This window comes from Callithrix jacchus, chromosome 11 (genome assembly GCF_049354715.1).
Source record: "Callithrix jacchus isolate 240 chromosome 11, calJac240_pri, whole genome shotgun sequence".
Taxonomy (NCBI): Eukaryota; Metazoa; Chordata; class Mammalia; order Primates; family Cebidae; genus Callithrix; species Callithrix jacchus.
In genome coordinates, this window is record NC_133512.1 from 36,507,337 (window position 1) to 36,531,753 (window position 24,417).

Sequence of the window (24,417 nt, forward strand, 5' to 3'; positions counted from 1 at the left end):
GTTACTTGAATTCATTCATTATTTGGTATAAAATTAGGTGCTGTATAAATACAACACAATATATTTAGCCATTCCAGTGTTAGGGACATTTACATTGTTTCCAGTTTGGGACTATCATAAATAAACTGGCTATGAAAATTCTTGTATACTTCTTTTGGTCCATCTATGTATGCGTTTCTGCTGAGTGTACACTGAGAACATGAACTGCTACATAATATATGATGTATTCCTATTTAGAAGATGCTGGTAAACAGTTTTCCTAAGTAGTTGTATTAATTTATATTCCTGATGGCTAGATATGAACATTCTTATTACTTCACATTCTTTCCATTGTTCAGTATTGTGAGTTTTAATTTTAGCCTTTTGCTGGGTTTGATCTCAATATCTCATTATATGATCAGGTATGTATGTTTTTGGAATCCCAAATCATATCAACAATATAGGAAATATCTACACAAATTAAAAAGAGAAGGAAAAATGAATGCTAGGCAGAGTATTTTAGCCTAGTAAAGGGAAACACATTAACTTATGATGTTTTAACCAATCTTCCCAAACTCACTGGTGTCAAAACAATGATAGCAAGGTATTAAAGAAGGGAAAACAAAAAAATAAAGAAAACAAAGAAACTTGGATTAATATTTGATTTTAATCAAGTTCTTGCTTTGTTTTTAAATTTCAAGTAAAATTATTTTAAAACAGTAGCACAGAAAGTCCTTGACATTGATGAATGTAAATCCATATACACATACATGATTATGTAAACATATAACACATATTAACTTTGCAGTATAACAAAGCACCCAATAATTTACTGGCTTTTTTTACCACCACAATTCTGTATGTTGGTTTTGGGTTGCCTCAGCTAGTCCAGCTGGGTTCTTCCACACATTTATAGTCTGCTGGTGATCAATGGCTTTTCTCATGCGTGTGATGCCCAGATGGTAGCTTGGTCATGGGCACATTCATTTCATTATCCAGCAGGGTAGTGTTAACTCATTCATGATGGTGTGGTTACAGGTTTCCAAAGAGCAGTCAAAGGGCAAGTGTTGATATGCAGAAAATTTTCAAGCTTTTGCTAATGATACAGTGTGCAGAACAAGTCATACAGCAACCAAGATGGAGAATTAGTATCTAGCCCTGCATCAAAACTTCAGTATTACATTGAAAGTGCATGGATACAGAAAGGGAAAGAACTTGTGGCCAATTGTACAATATTGTATGTTACGTACTTTTACTGGTTCTTTACACATTTTATTGCATTTTAGGTTTTGGGGTACATGTGAAGAACATGAAGATTGTTGCATAGGTATACATATGGCAGTGTGATTGGCTGCCTTCCTCCCCATCACCTATATCTGGCATTTTTCCCCATGCTGTCCCTCCCCTATTTCCCCCCTACAGACCCCAGTGTGTGATGTTCCCTTCCCTGTGTTCATGTGTTCTCATTGTTTAACACCCACCTATGAGTGAGAACATGTGGTGTTTGATTTTCTGTTCTTGTGTCAGTTTGTTGAGAATGATGGTTTCCAGGTTCACCCATGTCCCTACAAAGATGTGAACTCATCGTTTGTGATGGCTGCATAATATTCCATAGTGTATATGTGCCACATTTTCCCTGTCCAGTCTATCATTGATGGGCATTTGGGTTGGTTCCAGGTCTTTGCTATTGTAAGCTGTGCTGCAATGAACATTCGTGTGTGTGTGTCCTTATAGTAGAATGATTTATTATCCTTTGGATATATACCCAGTAATGGGGTTGCTGGGTCACATGGAATTTCTATTTCTAGGTCCTTGAGGAATCGCCACACTGTCTTCCACAATGGTTGAACTAATTTACACTCCCACCAACAGTGTAAAAGTGTTCCCATTTCTCCATATCCTCTCCAGCATCTGTTGTCTCCAGATTTTTTAATGATCGCCATTCTAACTGGCGTGAGATGATATCTCAATGTAGTTTTGATTTGCATTTCTCTGATGACCAGTGATGATGAGCATTTTTTCATATGTTTGTTGGCCTCATGTATGTCTTCTTTTGTAAAGTGTCTGTTCATATCCTTTGCCCACTTTTGAATAGGCTTGTTTTTTTCTTGTAAATCTGTTTGAGTTCTTTGTAAATTCTGGATATCAGCCCTTTGTCATATGGGTAAACTGCAAATATTTTTTCCCATTCTGTTAGTTGCCGATTCACTCTAATGACTGTTTCTTTTGCCGTGCAGAAGCTGTGGGGTTTGATTAGGTCCCATTTGTCTATTTTGGCTTTTGTTGCCAATGCTTTTGGTGTTTTGGTCATGAAGTCTTTGCCTATGCCTATGTCCTGAATAGTTTTGCTTAGGTTTTTTCCCAGGGTTTTCATGGTGTTAGGTCTTATGTTTAAGTCTTTAATCCATCTGGAGTTAATTTTAGTGGAAGGTGTCAGGAAGAGGTCCAATTTCTGTTTCTGCACATGGCTAGCCAGTTTTCCCAACACCATTTATTAAACAGGGAATCCTTTCCCCATTGCTTGTTTTTGTCAGGTTTGTCAAAGATCAGATGGTTGTAGATGTGTGGTGTTGCCTCCGAGGCCTTTGTTCTGTTCCATTGGTCTATAACTCTGTTTTGGTACCAGTACCACACTGTTTTGATTACTGTAGCCTTGTAGTATAGTTTGAAGTCCAGTAGTGTGATGCCTCCCACTGTGTTCTTTTTACTTAGAATTGTCTTGGCTATGCGGGTTCTCTTTTGGTTCCATATGAAGTTTCAGGTGGTTTTTCCCAGTTCTGTGAAGAAGGTCATTGGTAGCAGGTGGGGATAGCATTGAATCTGTAAATTACTTTGGGCAGTATGGCCATTTTCATGATATTGATTCTTTCTAACCATGAACATGGAATGTTTCTCCATCTGCTTTGTCCTCTCTCATTTTATTGAGCAGTGGTATGTAGTTCTCCTTGAAGAGGTCCCTTATGTTCCTTGTTAGTTGTATTCCTAAGTATTTTATTCTCTTTCTAGCAATCGTGAATGGTAGTTCATTCTTGATTTGGCTCATTTTAAGTCTGTTATTGGTGTATAGGAATGCTTGTGATTTTTGCACATTGATTTTGTATCCTGAGACTTTGCTAAAGTTGCTTATCAGTTTCAGGAGTTTTTGGGCTGAGATGATGGGGTCTTCTGGATATACAATCATGCTGTCTGCAAATAGAGACAATGTGACCTACTCCTTTCCTATTTGAATACCCTTTAATTCTTTTTCTTGCCTGACTGCTCTGGCTAGAACTTCCAATACTATATTGAATAGGAGTGGTGAGAGAGGGCATCCTTGCCCAGTGCCAGATTTCAAAGGGAATGCTTCCAGTTTTTGCCCATTCAGTATGATATTGGCTGTGGGTTTGTCATAAATAACTTTTATTATTTTGTGATACATTCCATCAATACTGAGTTTATTAAGGGTTTTTAGCATAAAGCGCTGTTGAATTTTGTCAAAGGCATTCTCTGCATCAATTGAGATAATCATGTGGTTTTTGTCTTTGGTTCTGTTTATGTGGTGAATTACATTTATAGACTTGCGTATGTTAAACCAGCCTTGCATCCCTGGGATGAATCCTACTTGATCATGGTGGATAAGGTTTTTGATGTGCTGTTGCAGTTGGTTTGCCAGTATTTTATTCAAGATTTTTGCATCTATGTTCATCATGGATATTGGTCTGAAGTTTTCTTTTCGTGCTGAGTCTATGCTGGGTTTTGGTATCAGGATGTTGTTGGTCTCATAAAATGATTTCGGAAGGGTTCCCTCTTTTTGGATTGTTTGGAAGTGTTTCAGAAGGAATGATACCAGCTCCTCATTGTATATCTGGTAGTATTCGGCTGTGGACCCATCTGGACCTGGGATCTTTTTGGAGAGGTAGGCTCTTAATTGCTGCCTCAACGTCATACCTTGTTATTGGTCTATTCAGGGTTTCAACTTCTTCTTGGTTTAGGCTTGGGAGGAGGCAAGTGTCCAGGAATTTATCCATTTCTTCTAGGTTTGCTAGTTTATGTGCATAGAGTTGTTCATAATAATGTCTGATGATGGTTTGTATTTTTTGGAATCTCTGGTGATATCCTCTTTATCATTTTTTATTGCATCTATTTGATTATTCTCTCTTTTCTATTTATCTGGCTAATGGTCTATTTTGTTGATCTTTTAAAAAAAAACCAGCTCCTGGATTTATTGATTTTTTGAAGGGATTTTTGTGTCTCTATCTCCTTCAGTTCTGCTCTGATCTTAGTTATTTCTTGTCTTCTGCTAGGTTTTGAGTTTTGATCATGCTACTCTAGCTCTTTCAATTTTGACAAGGTGTCAATTTTAGACCCCCCTTGCTTCTCATGTGGGCATTTATTACTATATATTTTTGTCCCAGAGATTCTGGTATGCTGTATCTTCACTCTCGATGGTTTCAAGAAACGTCTTTATTTCTGTCTTCATTTCACTGTTTATCCAGTCAGTTGTTCAGTTTCCATGAAGCTGTGCGGTTCTGAGTTAGTTTCTCAATTCTGAGTTCTAACTTGATTGCACTGTGGTCTGAGAGACTGTTTGTTGTGATTACCGTTCTTTTGCATTTGCTGAGGAGTGATTTACTTCCAATTATGTGGTCAGTTTTAGAGTAGGTGTGATGTGGTGTGGAGAAGAATGTATATTCTGTGGATTTGGGGTGAAGAGTTCTGTAAATGTCTATTAGGTTTGCTTGGTCCATGTCTGAGTTCAAAGTCCTGGATATTGTTAATTTCTTGTCTCATTGATTTATCTAATATTGACAAGGGGGTGTTAAAGTCTCCCACTATTATTGTGTGGGAGTCTAAGTCTCTTTGTAAGTCATTAAGAACTTGCTTTATGTATCTAGGTGCTCCTGTATTGGAGGCGTATACATTTAGGATCATTAGCTCTTCTTGTTGCATCGATCCTTTTACCATTATGTAATGTCCTTCTTTGTCTCTTTTCATCTTTGTTGGTTAAAAGTCTATTTTGTCAGAGATGAGAATTGTAACTCCTGCACTTTTTTTTCTCTCCATTTGCTTGGTAAATCTTCCTCCATCCCTTTATTTTGAGCATTTGTGTATCCTTGCATGTGAGATGGGTTTCCTGGATACAGCACACTGATGGGGGTTTTGGCTTTTCATCCAATTTGCCAGCCTGTGTCTTTTGATTGGGGTGTTTAGCCCATTTACATTTAGGTTTAATATTGTTATGTCTGAGTTGGTCCTGCCATTTTGATGCTAGCTGGCTGTTTTGGCCTTTAGTTAATGCAGTTTCTTCATCGTGTTGATGCTCTTTACCACTTGGTATGTTTTTGGAGTGGAACTGGTTGTTCCTTTCTGTGTTTAGTGCTTCTCTCAGGAGCTCTTGTATAGCAGGCCTGGTGGTGATGAAATCTGAGTACTTGCTTGTTTGTAAAGGATTTTATTTTTCCTTCACTTATGAAGCTTAATTTGGCTGGATATGAAATGAAATTCTGGATTGAAAATTCTTTTAAGGATGTTGAATATTGGCCCCACTCTTTCTGCCGAGAGATCTGCTGAGAGTCTGACGGGCTTCCTTTTGTGGGTAACCCGCCCTTTCTCTCTGGATGCCCTTAGCATTTTCTCCTTCATTTCAACCCTGGTGAATCTGATGATTATGTGCCTTGGGGTTGCTCTTCTTGAGGAATATCTTTGTGGGGTTGTCTGTATTTCCTGGACTTAACTATTGTCCTGCCTTGCTAAGTTGGGGAAGTTTTCCTGGATAATATCCTGAAGAGTATTTTCCAGCTTGGATTCATTCTCTCCGTCACATTCGGGTACCCCTATCAAATGTAGATTAGGTCTTTTCACATAGTCCCATATTTCTTGGAGACTTTGTTCGTTGCTTTTTACCTTTTTTCCTCTAATTATGCCTTCACCTTTTATTTCATCGAGTTGATCTTCAACCTCTGATATCCTTTTTCTGCTTGGTCAATTCAGCTGTTAAAACTTGTGTATGCTTCATGAAGTTCTCGTGTTGTTTTTCAGCTTCATCAATTCACTTATATTCCTCTCTAAGTTGTTTATTCTCATTAGCATTTTGCTAAATCTTTTTTAAAGTTCTTAGTTTCTTTGCATTGGGTTAGAACATGTACTTTTAGCTCATGAAGTTTCTTATTACCCACCTTCTGAAGCCTGTTTCTGTCAATTCATCACTCTCATTCTCCATTCAGCCTTGTTCCCTTGCTGGTGAGGAGTTGTGATCCCTTGTAGGAGGAGAAGCATTCTGGTTTCAGGTGTTTTCCTCCTTTTTGTGCTGGTTTCTTCCCATCTTTGTGGATTTATCCACCTGTCATCTTTGTAGTTGTTGACTTTCAGATTGGGTCTCTGCATGGACTTCCAGTTTGTTGATAATGAAGTTATTTCTTTCTGTTTCTTAGTTTTCCTTCTGACATTCAGGCCCCTCTGCTGTAGGACTGCTGAGGTCCACTCCAGGCCCTGCTCGCCTGGGAATCATCTGTAGTGGCTGCAGTACAGTAAGGGTTGCTGCCAGTTTCTTCTTCTGCTATTTTTGTCCCGGAAGGATACCCACCAGATGTCAGTCTGAGCTCTCCTTTATGAGGTGACTCTCTGGATATACGGGGGTCAGGGAGTTGCTTGAGGAGGCAGTCTGTCCTTTATAGGAGCTCAAGTACTGAGCTGTGAGCTCCGTTGTTCATTCAGAGCTGCTAGGCAGGTACCTTTAAGTCTACTGCAGCAGAGCTAATAAACCCGCACTTTTTTTTTCCAGGTGCTCTGTCCGGGGGAGTTAGGGCTTTATTTATGAGTTTCTGTTGTGCTGCTGGTTTTTTCAGGGCTGCCCTGCCCAGCAACTGTGTGAACTTCCCTGCAGTCCTGTTTATACGGGTATAGTTAGAACTGCCTCAACAATGGCAGCCCACCTCTATGATGGTGGACTGCCTCTGTAATGGCAGGCTGCCTCGGCAATGGCAGACTATTTCCGTAGTGGTGGACTGCCTTGGTAATGGTGGATGCCCCTCCACCACAGAGCTGGACCTTCCCAGGTTCAGCTGTGCTTGCTGTGAAACTCTGAATCCAGAGCATTTCATATTGCTGTTTTTCTGTGGAGGTGGGACCAGCTGAGCCTGATCACCTGGGTCCCTGCCTCAGGCCCCTTTTTTCTCTCTTTTTAATTGAACGGTCGACTCTGTCTCCCAGGTGTTCCAGTCGCCTGTTGAAAAGGTGCCAGGATCTGTGTGATTTCCCACGTGGTGACCCACTGCACTGGCTGAAACAGCCACACTGAGATGCGTGGTGCTTTTTTGCCCAGGAATCTCCTGGCCTGGCTCCCTGTTTCAGTCCCCTTTATTATCAGTTGAATGGGTGACTCAGTCTCCCAGGAGCTCCAATTGCCAGCTAAAATGGTGCCTGGACCCGTGTATATTGTATGGAGAACCGCCGCGCCAGGGTGCCAGCCAAAACAGCTGTGCCGGCCAAAATAGCTGCACTGGTGACCCGTGGGGCTCCTCCCCCTGGGAATCTCCTAGTCTGCGGGCAATAAAAATGCGTCTGGATATGTGGCATCCACTCACCCTCTATGCTTTCGCTTGGGAGCTGCAATCCTGAGCTGATCCTAATTGGCCATCTTGGATCCATCCCCCTGCTCTTTACACATTTTGTTTTGCCTGCTACTTAGAAGCCAAAGAGACAATACCTACTGCTTTACCCATTTGGTATATAAGGATATTCGGGGTTTAAAAGGTTAAGCAATAACATAGCCAGTATCCACACAGCCAGTATTTAAACTTACATATATATTATTTCAATGGTTCTATTTTTTTGGTACCATTCCATCTTCTGATGAATGGCTAATGTTCCAATTTTGTCTAGTTCCATACAGTTGACATTTCAGTGTTCATAATTTTTTGCTATAGATCAAAATTTCCATCTAGTGTCATCCTCCTTTTCCTTGAAGAAAATTCCTCTTATCTTTCTTGTAGTGCCCGTCTAGTAGTGATAAAATCTTTGAGTTTCTGAATGTGTTAAAATGTCTTTATTTTGCTATCATTTTTTAAAGATATTTTTACTGGGTATAAAATTCTAGGGCTACAGATGTTTTCTCTTTCAGTACATTGAAGTTGCTACTCCACTGTCTGCTCACTTGCATTGTTTCCAGTGTGAAGTCTGTTGTCATCCTTATGTTTGTTCATTTGTAAAACATCTGGCTTTATGAATGACTTTGAGACTTCTATATTGTTTTGACTAATTTGTGCAATCTGGTGTCATTTTCTTCCTGTTTTTTGTATTTGGTTTATTAAGTTTCTGAAGTTTGTGAATTTATACTTTTGTACTTTTCATCAATTTAGAAAACTTCAGCTGTTGTTTTTCAAATATTTTCTATCTTTCTTCTTGTTCCCCACTCTGGAAAGTCCTAGAACATATATTAAACTCTGATATTCTCCAGGTCTCTACTTAACTTTTTGAACACACGAAATACAGATATAATTACTTTTAATATCTTTATTGGCCAAGTCTATTATCTGTGTCAGTTCTGGGTCAGTTTTGATTTGTCTCTTTTTTCATGGGTTGAATATTCCTATTTCTTTACATACTCAGTAAACCTTAATGCAATGCCAGACATTGTGAACTTTACCCTGCTTAAAGATGAGTATATTTTCACTCCCATACTTTTGAGATTTCTTTTCCTGGGATAGATTACTTGGAAAGAGTTTGATTCTTTTGGATATTACTATTTAAGATTTGTTTTCAGGGACCAGAGCAGTGTCTAATCTAAGGGCTAATTATACCCCACTACCAGGAATGACACTGTCAGTATTCTGCTTATAAATTATAAGGACTTCAAGTCTAATTGGTGGAAACAGGTATTCTCTGGCACCCTGTTGGAGCTCACTGGGGACCCGATGATTCTTTCCCCAGGCTTGGGTAGTTTCCTCACATATAATGCACTATTCAGCACTCTGCCTAATACTCAAAGGCGCCTCTCCATAAGTTTCTGGAGTTCTCTTTGTAAGGCTCTTTCTTCTTTGGTATTCAGTTCTGCAAACTGTAGCCACCTTGGACTCTGTCTGGGTTTCCCTTCACATGCTATGGCCTGGAAAATCTCTCAAGGCAGAAAACTGAGATAATCATAGTGTTCACTCCATTTGTTCCTCACCTGCCATGAATCCCTGTTCCTTATCTGTCATGAATCCCCCCTGCCTGATGTTGAGTATCTAGAAAGGTGTTGTTTTTCATCTATTTTGCTGAAATTTTGTTGTTTCAGGCAGGAAGGTAAATCCAGTTCCTGTTACTTCTTCTTGGTCCAAAACAGAAATGTATCTCTTGTTGTGGTTTTAATTTGCATTTGCCTGACAACTTTTGAGGTTAAGCAACCTTTCTTGTGTTTACTAGGCAGGAGAATCTTTTTTTTGTGAACTGTTTAAGTATTCTGTCCACTTTTATATTAGATTATTTGACTTTGTTTCTTTGTAGGAATTCTTTATATATTTTGTATATGAGTTTTTTGTTTGTATTGAAAACATCTTTTCCCATTTTGTGGCTTACACTGTTATTCTCAACAGTAACTTTTGATAAGCTGAAGTTTCAAAATTTTAACATAGTCAAATTTGTCAAATTTTTCTTTATAGTTAGGACTTTTGTATCCAATTAAGAAAATTTTGCTTACCCCAAGATTATAAAGATATCCTTCCTCACATGTTGTATATATTATTGTTTTGCCTTTCACATTTAGGTTTACATCCATCTGGAACTAATTTTTAGATATGGTATATAGTAGCTTCCTTCTCCCCCAACCCTGGCAACTTTCTATCCAATCCACCTTAGAACCATTTCTTATTGTTTGATTCTCTGTATAATATCCTCCTTAAGGTAGCCTGAGTTCCAGTTTTAATTTTTTATTTTATATATCTCCTTCTTTCAACTTCCATGAGTCTCATGAAGCTCTGATCAGCTTCTCACGCCCTTGAACACATCTATGAATTATCGAAGGCCTCAAGGGGAAAAGCAGCACCAAACATTAGGCAAATCTCTTTGTGCTTTCTTCTGCTGCCATCTTAGCCCTGGAACACCGACTTCCTCAATGCTCTTTAGATGCCCTTCAGTACATTTAAACAGATTCAGTTAAGTATTTCATCCAGCTTTTCTAGTTGTTCCAAAAAGAACGGTACTCTGTTAAAAGTTCATCTGTTAAAGCTGGAAGCTCTACCCACTGAATTTAAGCTGGAATTAAACAACCTTAATCAAGCGACATCAAAGCCAGAACCATTTCAGATTCCACAGAAGGGCCTAGAACTCCTTGCTGGCAGGACCCCCTAATTATAACATTTAATTTTTGGATCTCATCATATTGAAGTGATATTTTACTTTAATCTCATATTATAATAGCCCTAATGTTGTTGTATAACTTATACATTGGCTATGGAGAGAATTCCAAAGGGCCTGCCTACAATAGAATACAATGCAGTGACAACACACGCAAAACGAAGAAAAAATTGTGCATATTGTTACACAAAATTTGTGATTAACCACATATTAATCATTTTGAGAAGATAATCAAGGATAATCTCCATAAAATTTATTCATTTATTTTGAAAGCAGATTCTCTATTTTCTTGTCAAACACCTAAATGCCTGAATCTCTAGGCTAATCAGGCTGCCTTTATATTAAGATATCCATTTAAAATATTACATATTCTTAAGTCATGCCAAGCCAAGTTGCTCTCTTTGCAGTTTCTGTGACAGACCACACTTTCATGAGCAGCTTCTATTCCTTGCTCCTCAGCTTCAGGTCAATGAAGCCAATGGCAAGATGGTCAAACCACGACCCCTTTTCTGTGTCTTTTTTCTTCTTCTCATTCCATCTTCAATCCCAACTTAAACTCAGGAACAGCCCTCTCCTCCATTTAAGATACCTCGTATCTTTCTAGCTTCCTATTTCCTTTAGGAAAGTTAGAATTTTTTATTGATTTCATTTTAACTAAAACTCATTCATTCTTGCATGCCCTCAACTTACCATGTACATCTTGAGTCTTTTTCCTATTAATTATCTAAAGAAGAATATCCTTCTGTCAGTGAAGGTTTTGGCACACTATGAACGACTACTGAGCTCCATCCTCTTGAAATTCCTATGCTGAGAAACTTTTACTCTATCAGGAAGATAACTGAATGGAAGCTCTACATAAAAACATATTGTGCTTGTGGGAGTGTGGGGTCTAGATATTTGCCCCTTTAAGATCCAGTGGTGCTTTTTATCACCTAATATAAAGCTCATTTCTCAGATGCACCTTTCCGAATGCCAATATTTACAGTCTATTAGAGGTATCAGTTGAGTGCCATCTGTCTCATCACTGCAATATAGGAGATTTCTCCAAAGACAAGTTGGCAGATTTCCTTTTGTGTAGACTGGTGCCGATGCCCTTGAAGGGCATTTCTTTGGGCAAACATTAAGCATTCCTGAGTATATGTATTTTGTCATTTTAGAGAATGCATTATGGCTTCAATGCCCACAGCTACAACTACGTAGCTGCCTCATTAATATAAAAAAAAGGTGAAATTAATTTTAATGTATATTTAATCCAGTATATCCAAAAATATTATCATTCAACATGTAAGTAATAGAAAAAGTGAGATATTTTCCATATTTTATTTGTGGTAATTCTTTAAAACAAGGTATATATTTTATATTTTCAGCATAGCTCATCTGGATTTTTCATCAGAAAATGCCAGACCTGTATTTTCATTTCAAAAAATATGCAGGGACAAAGGTAGATTCACATACCCAAGTTGTTTCAAACACACTGTATTTTCCAGTAACTGAATCAAGTATCAATTTTTAGATTTAAATTAATTGTGATTTACGCCAATAAGAAGTCAGTTCCTTAGCTGCCATATTTCAAGGGCTCAGTAGCCATGTAAGAATCACAACTATCCCATTAGAAGCAAAAGTAAAGCCAATCACATTGACAGTGTGTCTTTCTTTAGTATACCTCTATTGTGGGTGAGCTTATCCAAAGCTAACCTTCATGGAGAATTTCAATGTTTCATAGCAGATGAAACAAGAGAAAATGTGAAAACTGTCCTCAGACAAAACGATCTTCCACATCATTAGGAAACAATGGCTAAAAACACCTGACACTCCAAAATTGTCAGTTATTTTGAGATAGTATGTAACGACTTGAAAGGGTGCAAAAGGATAAACTGGTATTATTTTATCTGACTTTAACCACTACATGACTTTAGTTTAAAAACACATGTTTTTCTGAAACGAGAAAAAAATATCAAAGAATGTTAATACTGAATACTGTAAGGACTTCAGGCCAGTTGTCCTTAACTATTGCCCCATGTCAATGAATCTGGCAAATACACTTTTAAGTTTTATTTCTACAGCAACTGCAAGAGAGTTTTACCACTGAAGTTAAGCAGCACCTGCATCCACCCTCCTTTAATCGATAACCTTGGGAGGTCAGGCTGAATTCTGGGGGAAGAAAATTTTAAAAACTTGATCTTACCAAACTTACCAACAGCTAATAATCACTGACAGCATTTTAGACACACCAGTTTTATCATTCTGCCATTCGAACTGTTGTATCTTAAACTAGGGGTTTCTGCTTACAGAGTGGGGGTGGTCGTGGTTATCAGACCTCCCTGGCTAGTCTATTCAAGCTGATCAAATTCCGCAATTAACTGCAGAAACTCTCACTTGGACCAACACTCTTACATGGAGTGTGGGTGGGTAGAGGGGCGGCGGGGGTGGGGGGGGGCTGGAAAATTCAAGTCATTCACAAGATGTCAAGATGAATTATCTACCCACAAAGGGCACCTTTTATGGGGAAACTGCATTGTTGCTCCACAAGCTGCAGTTGCCATGTTATCTCAGTCACACTACAGGGAGCACATTCAGGAGTGTTAGCACAAAGGGCATAGACAGAAAGACTAGGTCTGGTGGACTGAAACTGATTCTAATATTGAAAAGAAGGTAAGAGAGTACAGCAAGATCGCCCTATCTGGCCTACCAGCCTGTAGCATGAGCTCTTCCACAGTTGGTGAGCAAGAATTCAGAATGCATGCTGAATCTGCAGAACCACTTCTTCCAGGGAAAGAAGCTGACTATGGCTCCAGATGACTCAAATGGCCCTTAGCTCCTTTTCAACAAGTCACTCTTGGATGGTTGTTTGTACCATGGTTATTTGTACTACTAAGCACTTTTTCTAATAATGGACATTTAGTAACAGTGTGACAGCATTTTATGTGAATTTTAATTGTTCAAAATTTTAGTGTACACAAAAAGACTTCAGTGAAATCACATTTTGAACACAACTTGAAATAATATGAATTTCCTCAAAATTTCAAAATATATCAAAAGTATATCTAACCACTTCAAATGTGTGTGTCAGAACCATAAAAGCACGTTTATACTGTGGCCACAGGGCTGGATCCTTTTAGCTGGTGAGCAGAAATACCCACTTCCTTTTGTTAGTGTGGTGGCATTTATCAGCACAGCTGTGAGGGAGTCTGGAGAGCTCCGTGCTATGATTTTAACATTCAACTTCATCACAATTTCAGATCTTTCAAATGTCTTATATAATCTAGTCATTCTTTAAGGAGGGGTACCAATACTGAGCAATGTACCTGGAATTCAGGGATTCAGAACGCATGGTTAAAATGCTATGAATGGGGTAGGTGAGGAGATATCCACAGTAAGTCACACAGATAATGGAGAAGACAGCACTCTGTAAAATACTGAAGTCGTGTTGTAAAAATTTTTTTAAAGATTTAAAAAGCACATCATTGAAGTCTGAAAAATAAACTGGTCTCAGAGATGCATAAATTGTGAGTCAACATGTAGTCTAGCAAAGGCTTGAAGCATTTTTTGATGATTTAAAAGGAGGGTGAATAGAGATGGTGACAAGAACACAATGAGTGATGTTTCCCTCTAGCACAGACTAGGACTTCAATTAAGGACAAAGAGGCAATGAGTACATGCACATTCTGAAGGAAATGGACAAGGGTTAGGACAGGTAGTCCCTCCAGGGTTTGGTAAGACACATTTCAACAGGCCACCCTCCTCTACCTGCATGCAGGCCTTTTACAGAAAGTACTATAGGGAGGAAGAGACCAAAGGAGGCCATCTGCACAGCATGAGTTATCAGCCACGATGGGGAAGCCATGGCACCTCCCTCCTCATCTGTGGGTAAGACAGAAGACTGGGTCCCCCAACCTCCACTCTACAGTCAAGCAAGGAGAATCACTTATAAAAATTTTGGGAACTAGCAGAAAGTGAATCTTCAATGTGCCCGTTGTTTGGACATCTGCCTATGTAGAAACAGAGAAGGAAGATGGAACCAGGTGGCTGGTTATACTGCCAAGAGCAAGAACTGGAAGGATTAAAATAGAAGTGGCTCTGGCATATACATCCTGAGGACGTTCCCTTTGCCCAGAGGACTTGTACACACACTCCACCAGAAACCCAGCACATAGATCCTTGCTGTTAAGGGTGAAGATGGACAGTCACTGCTGGCAAGGGAAGCAGGAGCAGTCATTAAGAAAGGGCAACAACAGACAAATCATACCCCTAAAACCCTCCCAGTGATACATGGGCAGAGAGCAGGGATGAAATAACCGAAGTCTCCCTCCCAAACCCAAGTTCTTAGATGAAAGCTTGGCCTTGACACAGAGATGAGATAGAAATTCCAAACAGAATATGCTGAGTTGCTTTTGGTTTATTTTTTAAGTTTTGAATAAGAAAGGGGGACCAGGAAATTACAGTACCTGCCCAAGATATTAGAAAGGGGTCAGCTACCAGTGCAAAGAGATTCGGCAGTGCAAAGAGATTCGGCAGGGCACAGGCAAGATTCATAATTGCAGAAAGATAAAACTGTTTCATGACTGTTATTCCATGGAATTAATATTATTCAAGAAGCCAGTCACACATGTGTTCATTGTATTTAAATAATATGATTAAAAGAAAGAGAATGCTAACCTACTTACAGACTTACACACCTCTCTACTAACCTAATTATTGAAAATTCATTTTGCATTATAAACATTTCAGATATGAAAAGTATTCAGGAACATTTACTTTAATGGAATATGGTACCTGCAGTCCTCACAGAGTCACCCTGGGCAGAGGATTCAGCTGCTGGTCATGAGGAGGCCCTTGGGGGCTTATTGGAGCATAAGTGTAGTTACAACTATTATGTTTCAAATGAGTTTTTTAAAAGCATCTAATTGTGTGCTAATAAGTTTGTAAAAGATGGATATAGTAGATTCATAATCAATTTGATCGGAGAGATTTTATTTGCAAAGCCATCTGGAAATTAGCACAAACATACAAAACAATACCTGAGTGGTGACCCTGAACATGCTGCCCAAATTGTCCAACAATTCTGTTATTAATAGCAAGACTGCACTTGTATTAACAACAAGAATAGCCACCCAATTCAATTTAGGTGCAAAGTTGAATGATGGACAAGAGAAAAATAATCAAGATAAATACTATGCCCAAAGAACAGTAAAATTCAGGGAACTGTAATGTGTGTATTTCTTTAGAATGTGTGTATTCTAAAGAAAAATGACATAAAAATATTTAGAGAAAAATTTTCACAAGAAAAATCAAAACATCTAGAAAACCCCATAACTATATAGCATAAGCTTCAGTTTCAAAATAATCTACAGTATACAGTCAACGCTAGCAGTGAGCAGCTATGTCAGCCACAATTGTAAGATCTAAGTGAACAGGAAGATTCAGTAGGTCTAAATGAAAGGCAACATTCTCTCAAGTTTATAGAAAGGAGTGCTTGGGAATTTGTACAAAGTCTGTCTCCGATCTGAGTTCTCAGATTATACAACATAATATCTCCTTTTATTAGCTTTAAATATTGACATGGGAATCAGCAAAAAGGTGATGCATTATTTACGTATGGATAGGGGGAAAGTAGAGGGTTAGTTTAGGATGATCCCAAAAGTATGCAAATCTAACTCAGCCAGCACTGAAGATCAGCCCAATGTAATAATTATGAAGGTTACTCTGGAGGGAGTAGTAAGAAGGTACCAGTCATGATCTTGCTCCACGTGAACCTTTCTCCCCTAAGAAAGCTGCTAATCAGGCAATGGATGTCCTGGCCCTTGTCCCGGCATTCTGGGGGATTTGGCACCAGTGTTTCTTTCCATCACCTTCTTTCAGAACTGTAAGCCTTACGCATTTAATACCATTCCTCTTTACTGAGCACAACACAGTTATTCTTCCTGCTCCATTTGGCACAGCCTCTGACATCCCTGTGATGCTGCATTACAGATTTTAACTGCAGATTTTCTAGTTCCTGGCCCATATGACGTGACAGGCAGCATTTGACAATGATAGAGACACTATGACATTCCTCAGCTAACACAGTGTGATAAAAGACTTTAAAAAAAATATTACCTGTTTAGGCTGAGCTCCTTTTGAGAGAATGTCCAGTAAATCAGCAGAAGAGATGAAATAGAAGCGAGGAAAGGCTACGCGCTTGGTTTCCAGGTATTCAGAAAGAGCTTTTTCACAAAGAGAAAGCCTGTATGAATGAAAAATCTTTTTAAGCATATCTTGTCCATTAAGTCATTAAAACTTCAGCAAAACAAAACTCAAGACCTGTGTGCCATTCAACAGAGTAAACTCACTGTTTAACAGGTAGCCTACTTCCCTCTTTTTGACACCATCTTGGCTTATGACTAATATACAAGTAATGCCAAGTAAAAGAGTACTATGCCAAGTATACACACCACATACACACACACAAACTCCATTAGTTTCAGCTAAATATAAATTAGACTTAGGTTTATGTTATTTATTGCTTTTCTGAATGACACTCCTAATCAGAAGTGAAGACTAGGTTGTCATCCTTCATCCAGAGAGCAAAGCACACTGGTAAGATGTCACTGGTTTAGGGTCTTCTTTTCCCCACCAGATGTCTACAAAACACAAGTGACTTCACTACTCTCAGGTATTCAGAGGAGTCATTAGATCCGGAATGGTTCCACTTTATTGCCCTTAGCAAAGCAGAAATGAGCCAGAAGCAGGGTCCCAAAGCCCCAAAGAGCTTCACTCAACCGAAATAGTTAACTTCACCCTTTTTAATACCAAAACACTTTGAGACTATAAAACTGTTTTGTTTATCTAATATGCAATTTTGTCTAGATCTTTTCCTTACCTTGCAATAAGAAAGGACTGCAGTTCCATAACCCATAATTTTAGTAGCAAGTCTGCCCATTTTTTAATCAAAAGCCAGAATATTCTTATGACCACTAACTGTTGTAGAATTAAATGTGAAAATTACTTTACAAATGGCCCTTGGGACAATGATTTCAAAAGTGCTACTATGCTCCCTAAGGATAATTTCTAATAAAATGAAAGTGTATGCAAACTAAGGAACTTCATTAACTGAGTGCAATCCCAGTTCCTGGCACACAGTAGGTGCACAATCAATATTTACAGAACAGTTTGATGAAAGAATTAACCAACCATGTCAGTGCTCTTGATAATAAGATATTCTAATTTTACCAGTATAATACTCCTCTCAGAAAACAAGTATTTTTGGATTTACAATATATAACTTACAATATATACATAACTTACAATATTATGTATAACTTAAAATATATACGTTCCATGCAACATGGATGAGGCAACTAGACAATTATAAGCAAAATTACATAATTTAGTAGAGGTTACACCTATAATAACACAGTATTAAATACTATTAGGTCAGTGAAAGAGACTTATAAAATTACAGCAAATCAGTCATCTTCTATAGCTTTATTCTTACCTGGACTGTAAATCTTTAAGTTTTTCATAGAGATTAGGTTGGCATGTTGCTTCTAACACATTTTTTACTTTTGCTGTCTTGAACATTAACTCCTGTATGAAAGCACAACATGAAGCCATGGATATTCAAACAATATTTTCTAAACTTTTAATCATTTTGAGAATTAAAAAATGAAGAACAAAGAATGAAGAGGCAAGGTTCAAGAGATTTCTAAGAATGTCTGACACCACATCTGTTTACTTTTGCTTTTTAACTCTTAGATGAAGATCAAAAGCAATGTACAAGCACATCGTTTTTATCAAAATAAATGTAATAAGCATTGTCACCAATTTAGGCCCATACAGAATTTTTATCTTCTAAATCAAACATAAAAGAATAAACAAAGGGAAAAGAAGGAGAAAAGGACGGGAGAAAGGGAAGAGGAAAAAGGAGAGAAATGGAAAGAGGAGGAGAGGAGAGATGAGAGAGAGAGAGGGAGAAAGGGAGGGAGAAGGAGAAAGAGAGAGAGAGCACACAGAATCTTAAAAAGCACACCTCTGTATAAAAGTGACACAGAGCTAAACAATCTATTTTTTCCTCCTCAAAAGTTAAAGGAAATAAAATTGATCCAGAACTTCTACTTTAGGTAGAAAGAAGCAACAATTTAATTCAATTTTATGAGAAAGAAATAGTCATCCTTTGCTAGAAATCTCTCAAATCAATTATCATTATTATGTGCACAATGCTATATGGTTTCTGTGGCTCCTACAGAAAAGAAAAACCCAAACTAGTAGTAGTATTTTCTACCTGTTGTCCTTTCTCAGTCTTTTACTTATGAAGACAAATCTGTTTACCTTTCGTACAAGTGTCAGCAATCTATGGCATATGGGACAAATATGGCCTGATGTTTGTTTTTGCGTGACCTAGAAGTTAATAATGATTTTTACATTTATTTTGGAGACAGGGTCTCATCCTATCACCCAGGATGGAGTGCACTGTCACCCAGGATGGAGTGCACTGGTGCAGTCATAGCTCCCTGTAAACCTCAAACTACCTTGGCTCAAGTGATCCTCCCACCTCAGTCTCCCGAGTAGCTAGGACTGCAAGCGTGGGCCACCTTGCCCAGCTAATTATTAAAAATTGTTTAGTAGAGAAGGGGTCTTACTATATTGCCTAGGCTTGTCTTGAACTCCTACCCTCAAGTCATCCTCCCACCTTGGACTCCCAAAGGGCTACGATTATAGGTCTGAGCCACTGAGCCTAGCCTACAGTTTTAAATCACTGAAAAACATCAAAAGCAGTGTGGTATTTTGTGACACATGAAAACTATGTGAAATTCAAATTTCAATGTCTACAAATAAAGCTGTATTGGCATATAGCCATATCCATTTGTTTATGTATTATCCATGTCTTCTTTCATGCTTTGATGGCACTATTCAGAATGTGTTAGAGAGGCTGCATGATCTACACAGCCTGAAATATTTATTACCTGGCCCTTCGCAGGAAAAGTCTCCTGACTCCTGCTTACTCATGCAAAAACATATTCATTTTTATAAATATGATGCTCCAACTCATGTTTCTTTACAAAACTTCGCTAGAATAGCATACAGCCTGTCTGTGACAAACCTTAAATTCAGCATCCACCCCATCAAATCTTCTAGCATCTTTCACAAGCTGGATTCGAATATCCTCTGAACAGACAAAAATGCTTTCCAGGTGAGACCAAGTTCGCTGGACTTCCATCCAAGTAAAGATGATCAAGTCTGCTATGTTTAATTTATTTTGCCAACTTAACACTTGCTCAATGAAATATTCCACATACTTGCTTTGAAGAAGAGTCTGCAACTGAACCTAAAATAAAGGCAAAGAATTTTAAATAGTAGCTAAATTTAGTAGACTGTGAGTGCTACGAGGGAGGCACTATGTCTACTCTGTTTATTGCTGGACTCTTAGACCTAGCATGTAATACCTGGAACTGGCATTTGTTTTTGCTGAATGAGTGAATTAATGGTAGTAGATGCTCATATTAACACTTTTCCAAAAAGAAAAAAGGTAAATACATAAAACAACTATATCTCATATGTCTTTCTCAAGAAGGCCATGTATCTACTACAGGCAGAAAAAAGGTATTGTGTATTGGGGTTCCGCATTGGGAATTAAACTGTATTCTTTCATTATTCTTCCTGCGTCCCTGCCTATTAGTCATGCCAAGATTATGTAAGTATGTGTTTATCGATCTCAAAAAACAATTCGGAAAGCTGCCCCCACCAGCCTGCTGGGCCCTCGTGCTTCCACATTCCTCCCTTCTCAGTTCACTGCTGAGCTCCACAGCTCTCCTATCACCAGGGCTTGTCTTTTTTCAAGTATTGATTGCAGTTTTATTTTGAAAAGAATGCTGTAATTAATATGGTTTTTGTTTCTCATGTTTATATTAAAAAGAAAATCTAAAAAACTCTGTTTTAATTAAAATGCCGCTAGTATGTCTGGAATGCTTCTATCCAACAGCATTACATCTCTGCCTAACTTAAATGTTCTAAGTCTGTCTTCATGTCTTTTTTTTACCTTCCAACTTTTATTCTGGGTTCAAGGGGTACATATGCAGGCTTGTTACATGGGTAAACTGCATGTTGTGGGAGTTTGGTGTGCAGATTATTTCATCACCCAGGTAATGGGCATAGTACCTGACAGGTAGATTTCTGATCCTCACCCTCCTGCTGCCCTCCACCCTCAAGTAGGCCCCAGTGTGTATCATTCCCTTCTTTGTGTTCGTGGGTACTCAATGTTTAGCTCAGCAGGACTTGTTTTAATGTCATGCAGTCTAGCTAGTACTTCTCACCATCCTATAACATGAAATCTCAGAAAGTCACTGACCAGCATGACCTCAACTTCTCATGTTTCTCTACTCTAGGTATTTAACATACTTGACTCTTTTTGGAGGAAAAACGTTATCCCTTCACTTCTCTATGATATTGCAGTAGGCTGTTTCAACTATTTCTCTGACCACTCTCTTGCTGCCTCCTTTTTGTCTTCTCCTCTTGTTCCCCAAATTCAGCCTTTCCAATGCTCTATTCTCAGCTGGCTTATCTTCTTAACTCTTTTTATCTAGTTCATCAAGTCTCAAGATACTGATAGTGAACTCTCAACCACCAGTTCTTGGCTGAACCTCTGTGTTGCGCTGTGGTCTGGTGTTTCACCTTTGCATAAATGTCCCTCACACTGAATAAGCCAATTAGTGTCATCTCTCCAAACCAGTTTTTCCCCTAAATGTCTTATGTCTAATAATAACACCACTGTCATTTCCTGTTTGTCCCTTCTACATTTCTTCCCATGTGTGAAGAGTTACTAACACCTATAATGTATAGTCCAAGGAAACTAGAGTCTTGACATTACCTTTGAATGGCAGAGACATCCTGTCATTCCAAGGTACTACTAATATTGTCCTCATTGCGTAAATTTCCTTTTCTGACTTCCAGTTTTTGGAGAATAACAGACTATCCTTCAAGTCTCGGCATAAGCACCATCATCTTCTAAGGCCCTCCCTGGGTCTTTCACCCACCTTAATCACAAAACTTCCCTGTCTTAGACTCCTTGGAGTCGTTTCGTTTATCTCCCTACTCAAGTACATCTTCCTAGAGAACAAGTGTTCATAACTTTGGATCCCAAACGGTATCATACCTGGAGTCTATAACAATTAGATGCTCAATGAATAAACAGATGTTGAGTATTAGAATTAGAAAAAAGTAAAAAAATAACAGTTTTTTAAATCTGATTTAAAATATATACGCACCCAACATCAGAGAACCTAAATATATATATCAAATATTAACAGATCTGAAGCATGATATAAACTGAAGTACAATCCACTTCCAACAATGAACAGATCATCTGGACAGAAAATCAAGAGGGAAACAGTGGACTTGAACACTTTAGACCAAACACACCTAACGGACATAGACAGACTATTTCATCCAATAGCAGAATACAGATTTTTCTAAGCACAAATGAAACATTCTCCAAGACAGATCATGTGTTAGGTCAATGATATGGTTTGGCTGTGTCCCCACCCAAATTTCATCTTGAATTCTCACGTGTTGTGGGAGGGACCCAGTGGGAGGTAACTGAATCATGGAGGCAGGTCTTTCCCATGCAGTTTCATGATTGTGAATAAATCTCACAAGGTCTGATGGTTTCAAAAGGGGAGTTTGCCTGCCCAAGCTCTCTTCTCTCATCTGCCACTATGTGAGATGTCCCTTTTACCTTTTGCCATGATTGTGAGGCCTCCCTAGTCACATGGAACTGTAAGTCCAATAAACCTTTTTCTTATGTAAATTGCCCAATCTTGGGTATGTCTTTATCAGCAGCATGAAAATGAACTAATACAGTAAATTGGTACCACTACAGTGGTGTGCTGCTGAAAAGATACCCAAAAATGTGGAACCAACTTTGGAACTAGGTAACAGGCAGAGGTTGGAACATTTTGAAGGGCTCAAAAGAAAACAGGAAAATGTGGGAAAGTCTGGAACTTTCTAGAGACTTGAATGGCTTTGACCCAAATGCTCATAATGACATGGTCAATGAAATCCAGGTTGAAGTGGTCTTAGGTGGAGATGAGGAATTTGTTGGGAACTGGAGCAAAGGTGACTCCTGTTATGTTTTAGCAAAGAGATCGGTGGCAAAGAGATTTGTTGTATTTTGAACTCGAGAGAGATAATTTAGGGCATCTGGCAGAAGAAATTTCTAAGCAACAAAGCATTTAAGAGGTGAATTGGGTGCCATTAAAGGCATTCAGTTTTATAAGGGAAGCAGAGCATAGAAGAATTTCAGAAAATTTTCACCCTGACAATGTGATAGAAAAGAAAATCCCATTTTCTGAGAAGAAATTCAAGCTGACTGCAGAAATTTGCAAAAGTAACAAGGAGCCAAATTTTAATCCCCAAGACAATGAGGAAAATGTGTCCAGGCCATCAGAGACCTTTGTGGCAGGCACTCCCATCACAGGCCTGGAGGCACAGGAGGAAAAAGGGGTCCCCTGGGCCAGGCCCAGGGCTCCCATGCTATGTGCAGCCTAGAGACTTGGTGTCCTGCATCCCAGCCACTCTAGCCATGGCTGAAAGAGGCCAACATAGGGCTTGGGATGTGGCTTCAGAGGATGCAAACCTCAAGCTTTGGCAGCTTCCATGTGGTGCTGAGCCTGCCAGCACACAAAAGTCAAGAACTGAGGTTTGGGAACCTCTGTCTAGATTTCACAAGATGTATGGAAACGCCTGGATGACCAGACAGAAGTTTGCTGTTGGGGCAGTGTCCTCATGGAGAACCTCTATTATGGCAGTGCAAAAGGGAAATGTGCTGTGAGAGTACCCACACAGAGTCCCTGCTGGAGCACCACCTAGTGAAGCAGTGAGAAGAAGGCCACTGTCCTCCAGACCCCAGAATGGTACATCTACTGACAGACTGCACTGTGCACCTAAAAATGCCACAGACACTCAATGCCAGCCTATGAAAGCAGCTAAGAGAGAGGCTTTAACCTGCAAAGCCACAGGGGCAGAGCTGCCCAAGACCAAGGGGGCCCACCCTTGCATCAGCATGGCTGGGATGTGAGACATAGAGTGAAAGGAGATCACTCTGGAGCTTTAAGATTGGACTGACCTGCTGTATTTCAGAATTGCATAGGGCCTGCAGCCCCTTTGTTTTGGCCAGTTTCTCTCATTTGGAATGGCTGTATTTACCAATAGCTGTACCCTCATTGTGTCTAGGAAGTAACTAACTTGCTTTTGATTTTTCAGGCTCATAGTTGGAAGGAACTTGCCTTATTTCAGATGAAACTTTGAACTGTGGGCTTTTGAGTTAATGCTGAAATGAGTTAAGACTTTGGGGGACTGTTTGGAAGGCATGATTAATTTTAAAATGTAAGGACATGATTTGGGAGAGCCAGGGGCAGACTGATATGGTTTGGCTGTCTCCCTACCCACATCGCATCTTGAATGTGTTATGGGAGGGATCCAGTGGGAGGTAACTGAATCATGGGGGCAGGTCTTTCCCATGTTGTTCTTGTGACTGTGAGTAAGTCTCAAGAGCTCTGATGGTTTTAGAAAGAAGAGTTTGCCTGCACAAGCTCTCTTTTCTTATCTGCTGCCATGTGAGACCTGACTTTCACCTTCTGCTGCAATTGTTAGGTCTCCCCAGCCACATGGAACTGTAAGTCCAATAAACCTCTTTCTTTTGTAAATTACCCAGTCCTGGGTATCTCTTTATCAACAGCATGAAAACAGACTAATATGGCCACAAAACAAGCCTTAACAAATTTAAGAGAACAAAGAATGAAAAGCAGGGAAAACTGTCTACAAGATAAATAATATTAAAGACTTTCAAAAACCTGAGAAAGATATAAATATCCAGGTACAGGAAGGTCAGAGAACACTGAATAGAACTGACCCAAATAATACTACCCAAAATCATATAATAATCAAACTCTCAAAGGTCAAGGACACATAGAGAATTCCAAAGCAATGAAAGAAAAGCAAGTAAGATATAAAGGAACTCCAATTTGACAAGAGACACCACAGCAGAAAGAATGCAGGCCAGTATAGAGTGGAATGACATTCTCAAACTTCTAAATGTAATGAAAAAAACTCTGCTAAACAAGAATACTGTGTCCAGCAAACTATTCCTTCAAA

General features: G+C 39.0%; 1 protein-coding gene across 1 annotated transcript in view; it reads right to left on the minus strand.

Annotated features, from left to right (window-relative positions):
- Positions 1 to 24,417, minus strand: part of DNAH11 (dynein axonemal heavy chain 11) — a 426,042-nt gene that overhangs the window by 257,027 nt on the left and 144,598 nt on the right. The window contains exons 26-28 of the mRNA XM_035253682.3: positions 19,370 to 19,594; positions 17,765 to 17,856; positions 16,387 to 16,513 (exon numbers count right to left, since the gene is read on the minus strand). Coding sequence (XP_035109573.3) covers positions 16,387 to 16,513; positions 17,765 to 17,856; positions 19,370 to 19,594 — 444 coding nt within the window. The remainder of the gene's footprint in view (positions 1 to 16,386; positions 16,514 to 17,764; positions 17,857 to 19,369; positions 19,595 to 24,417) is intronic.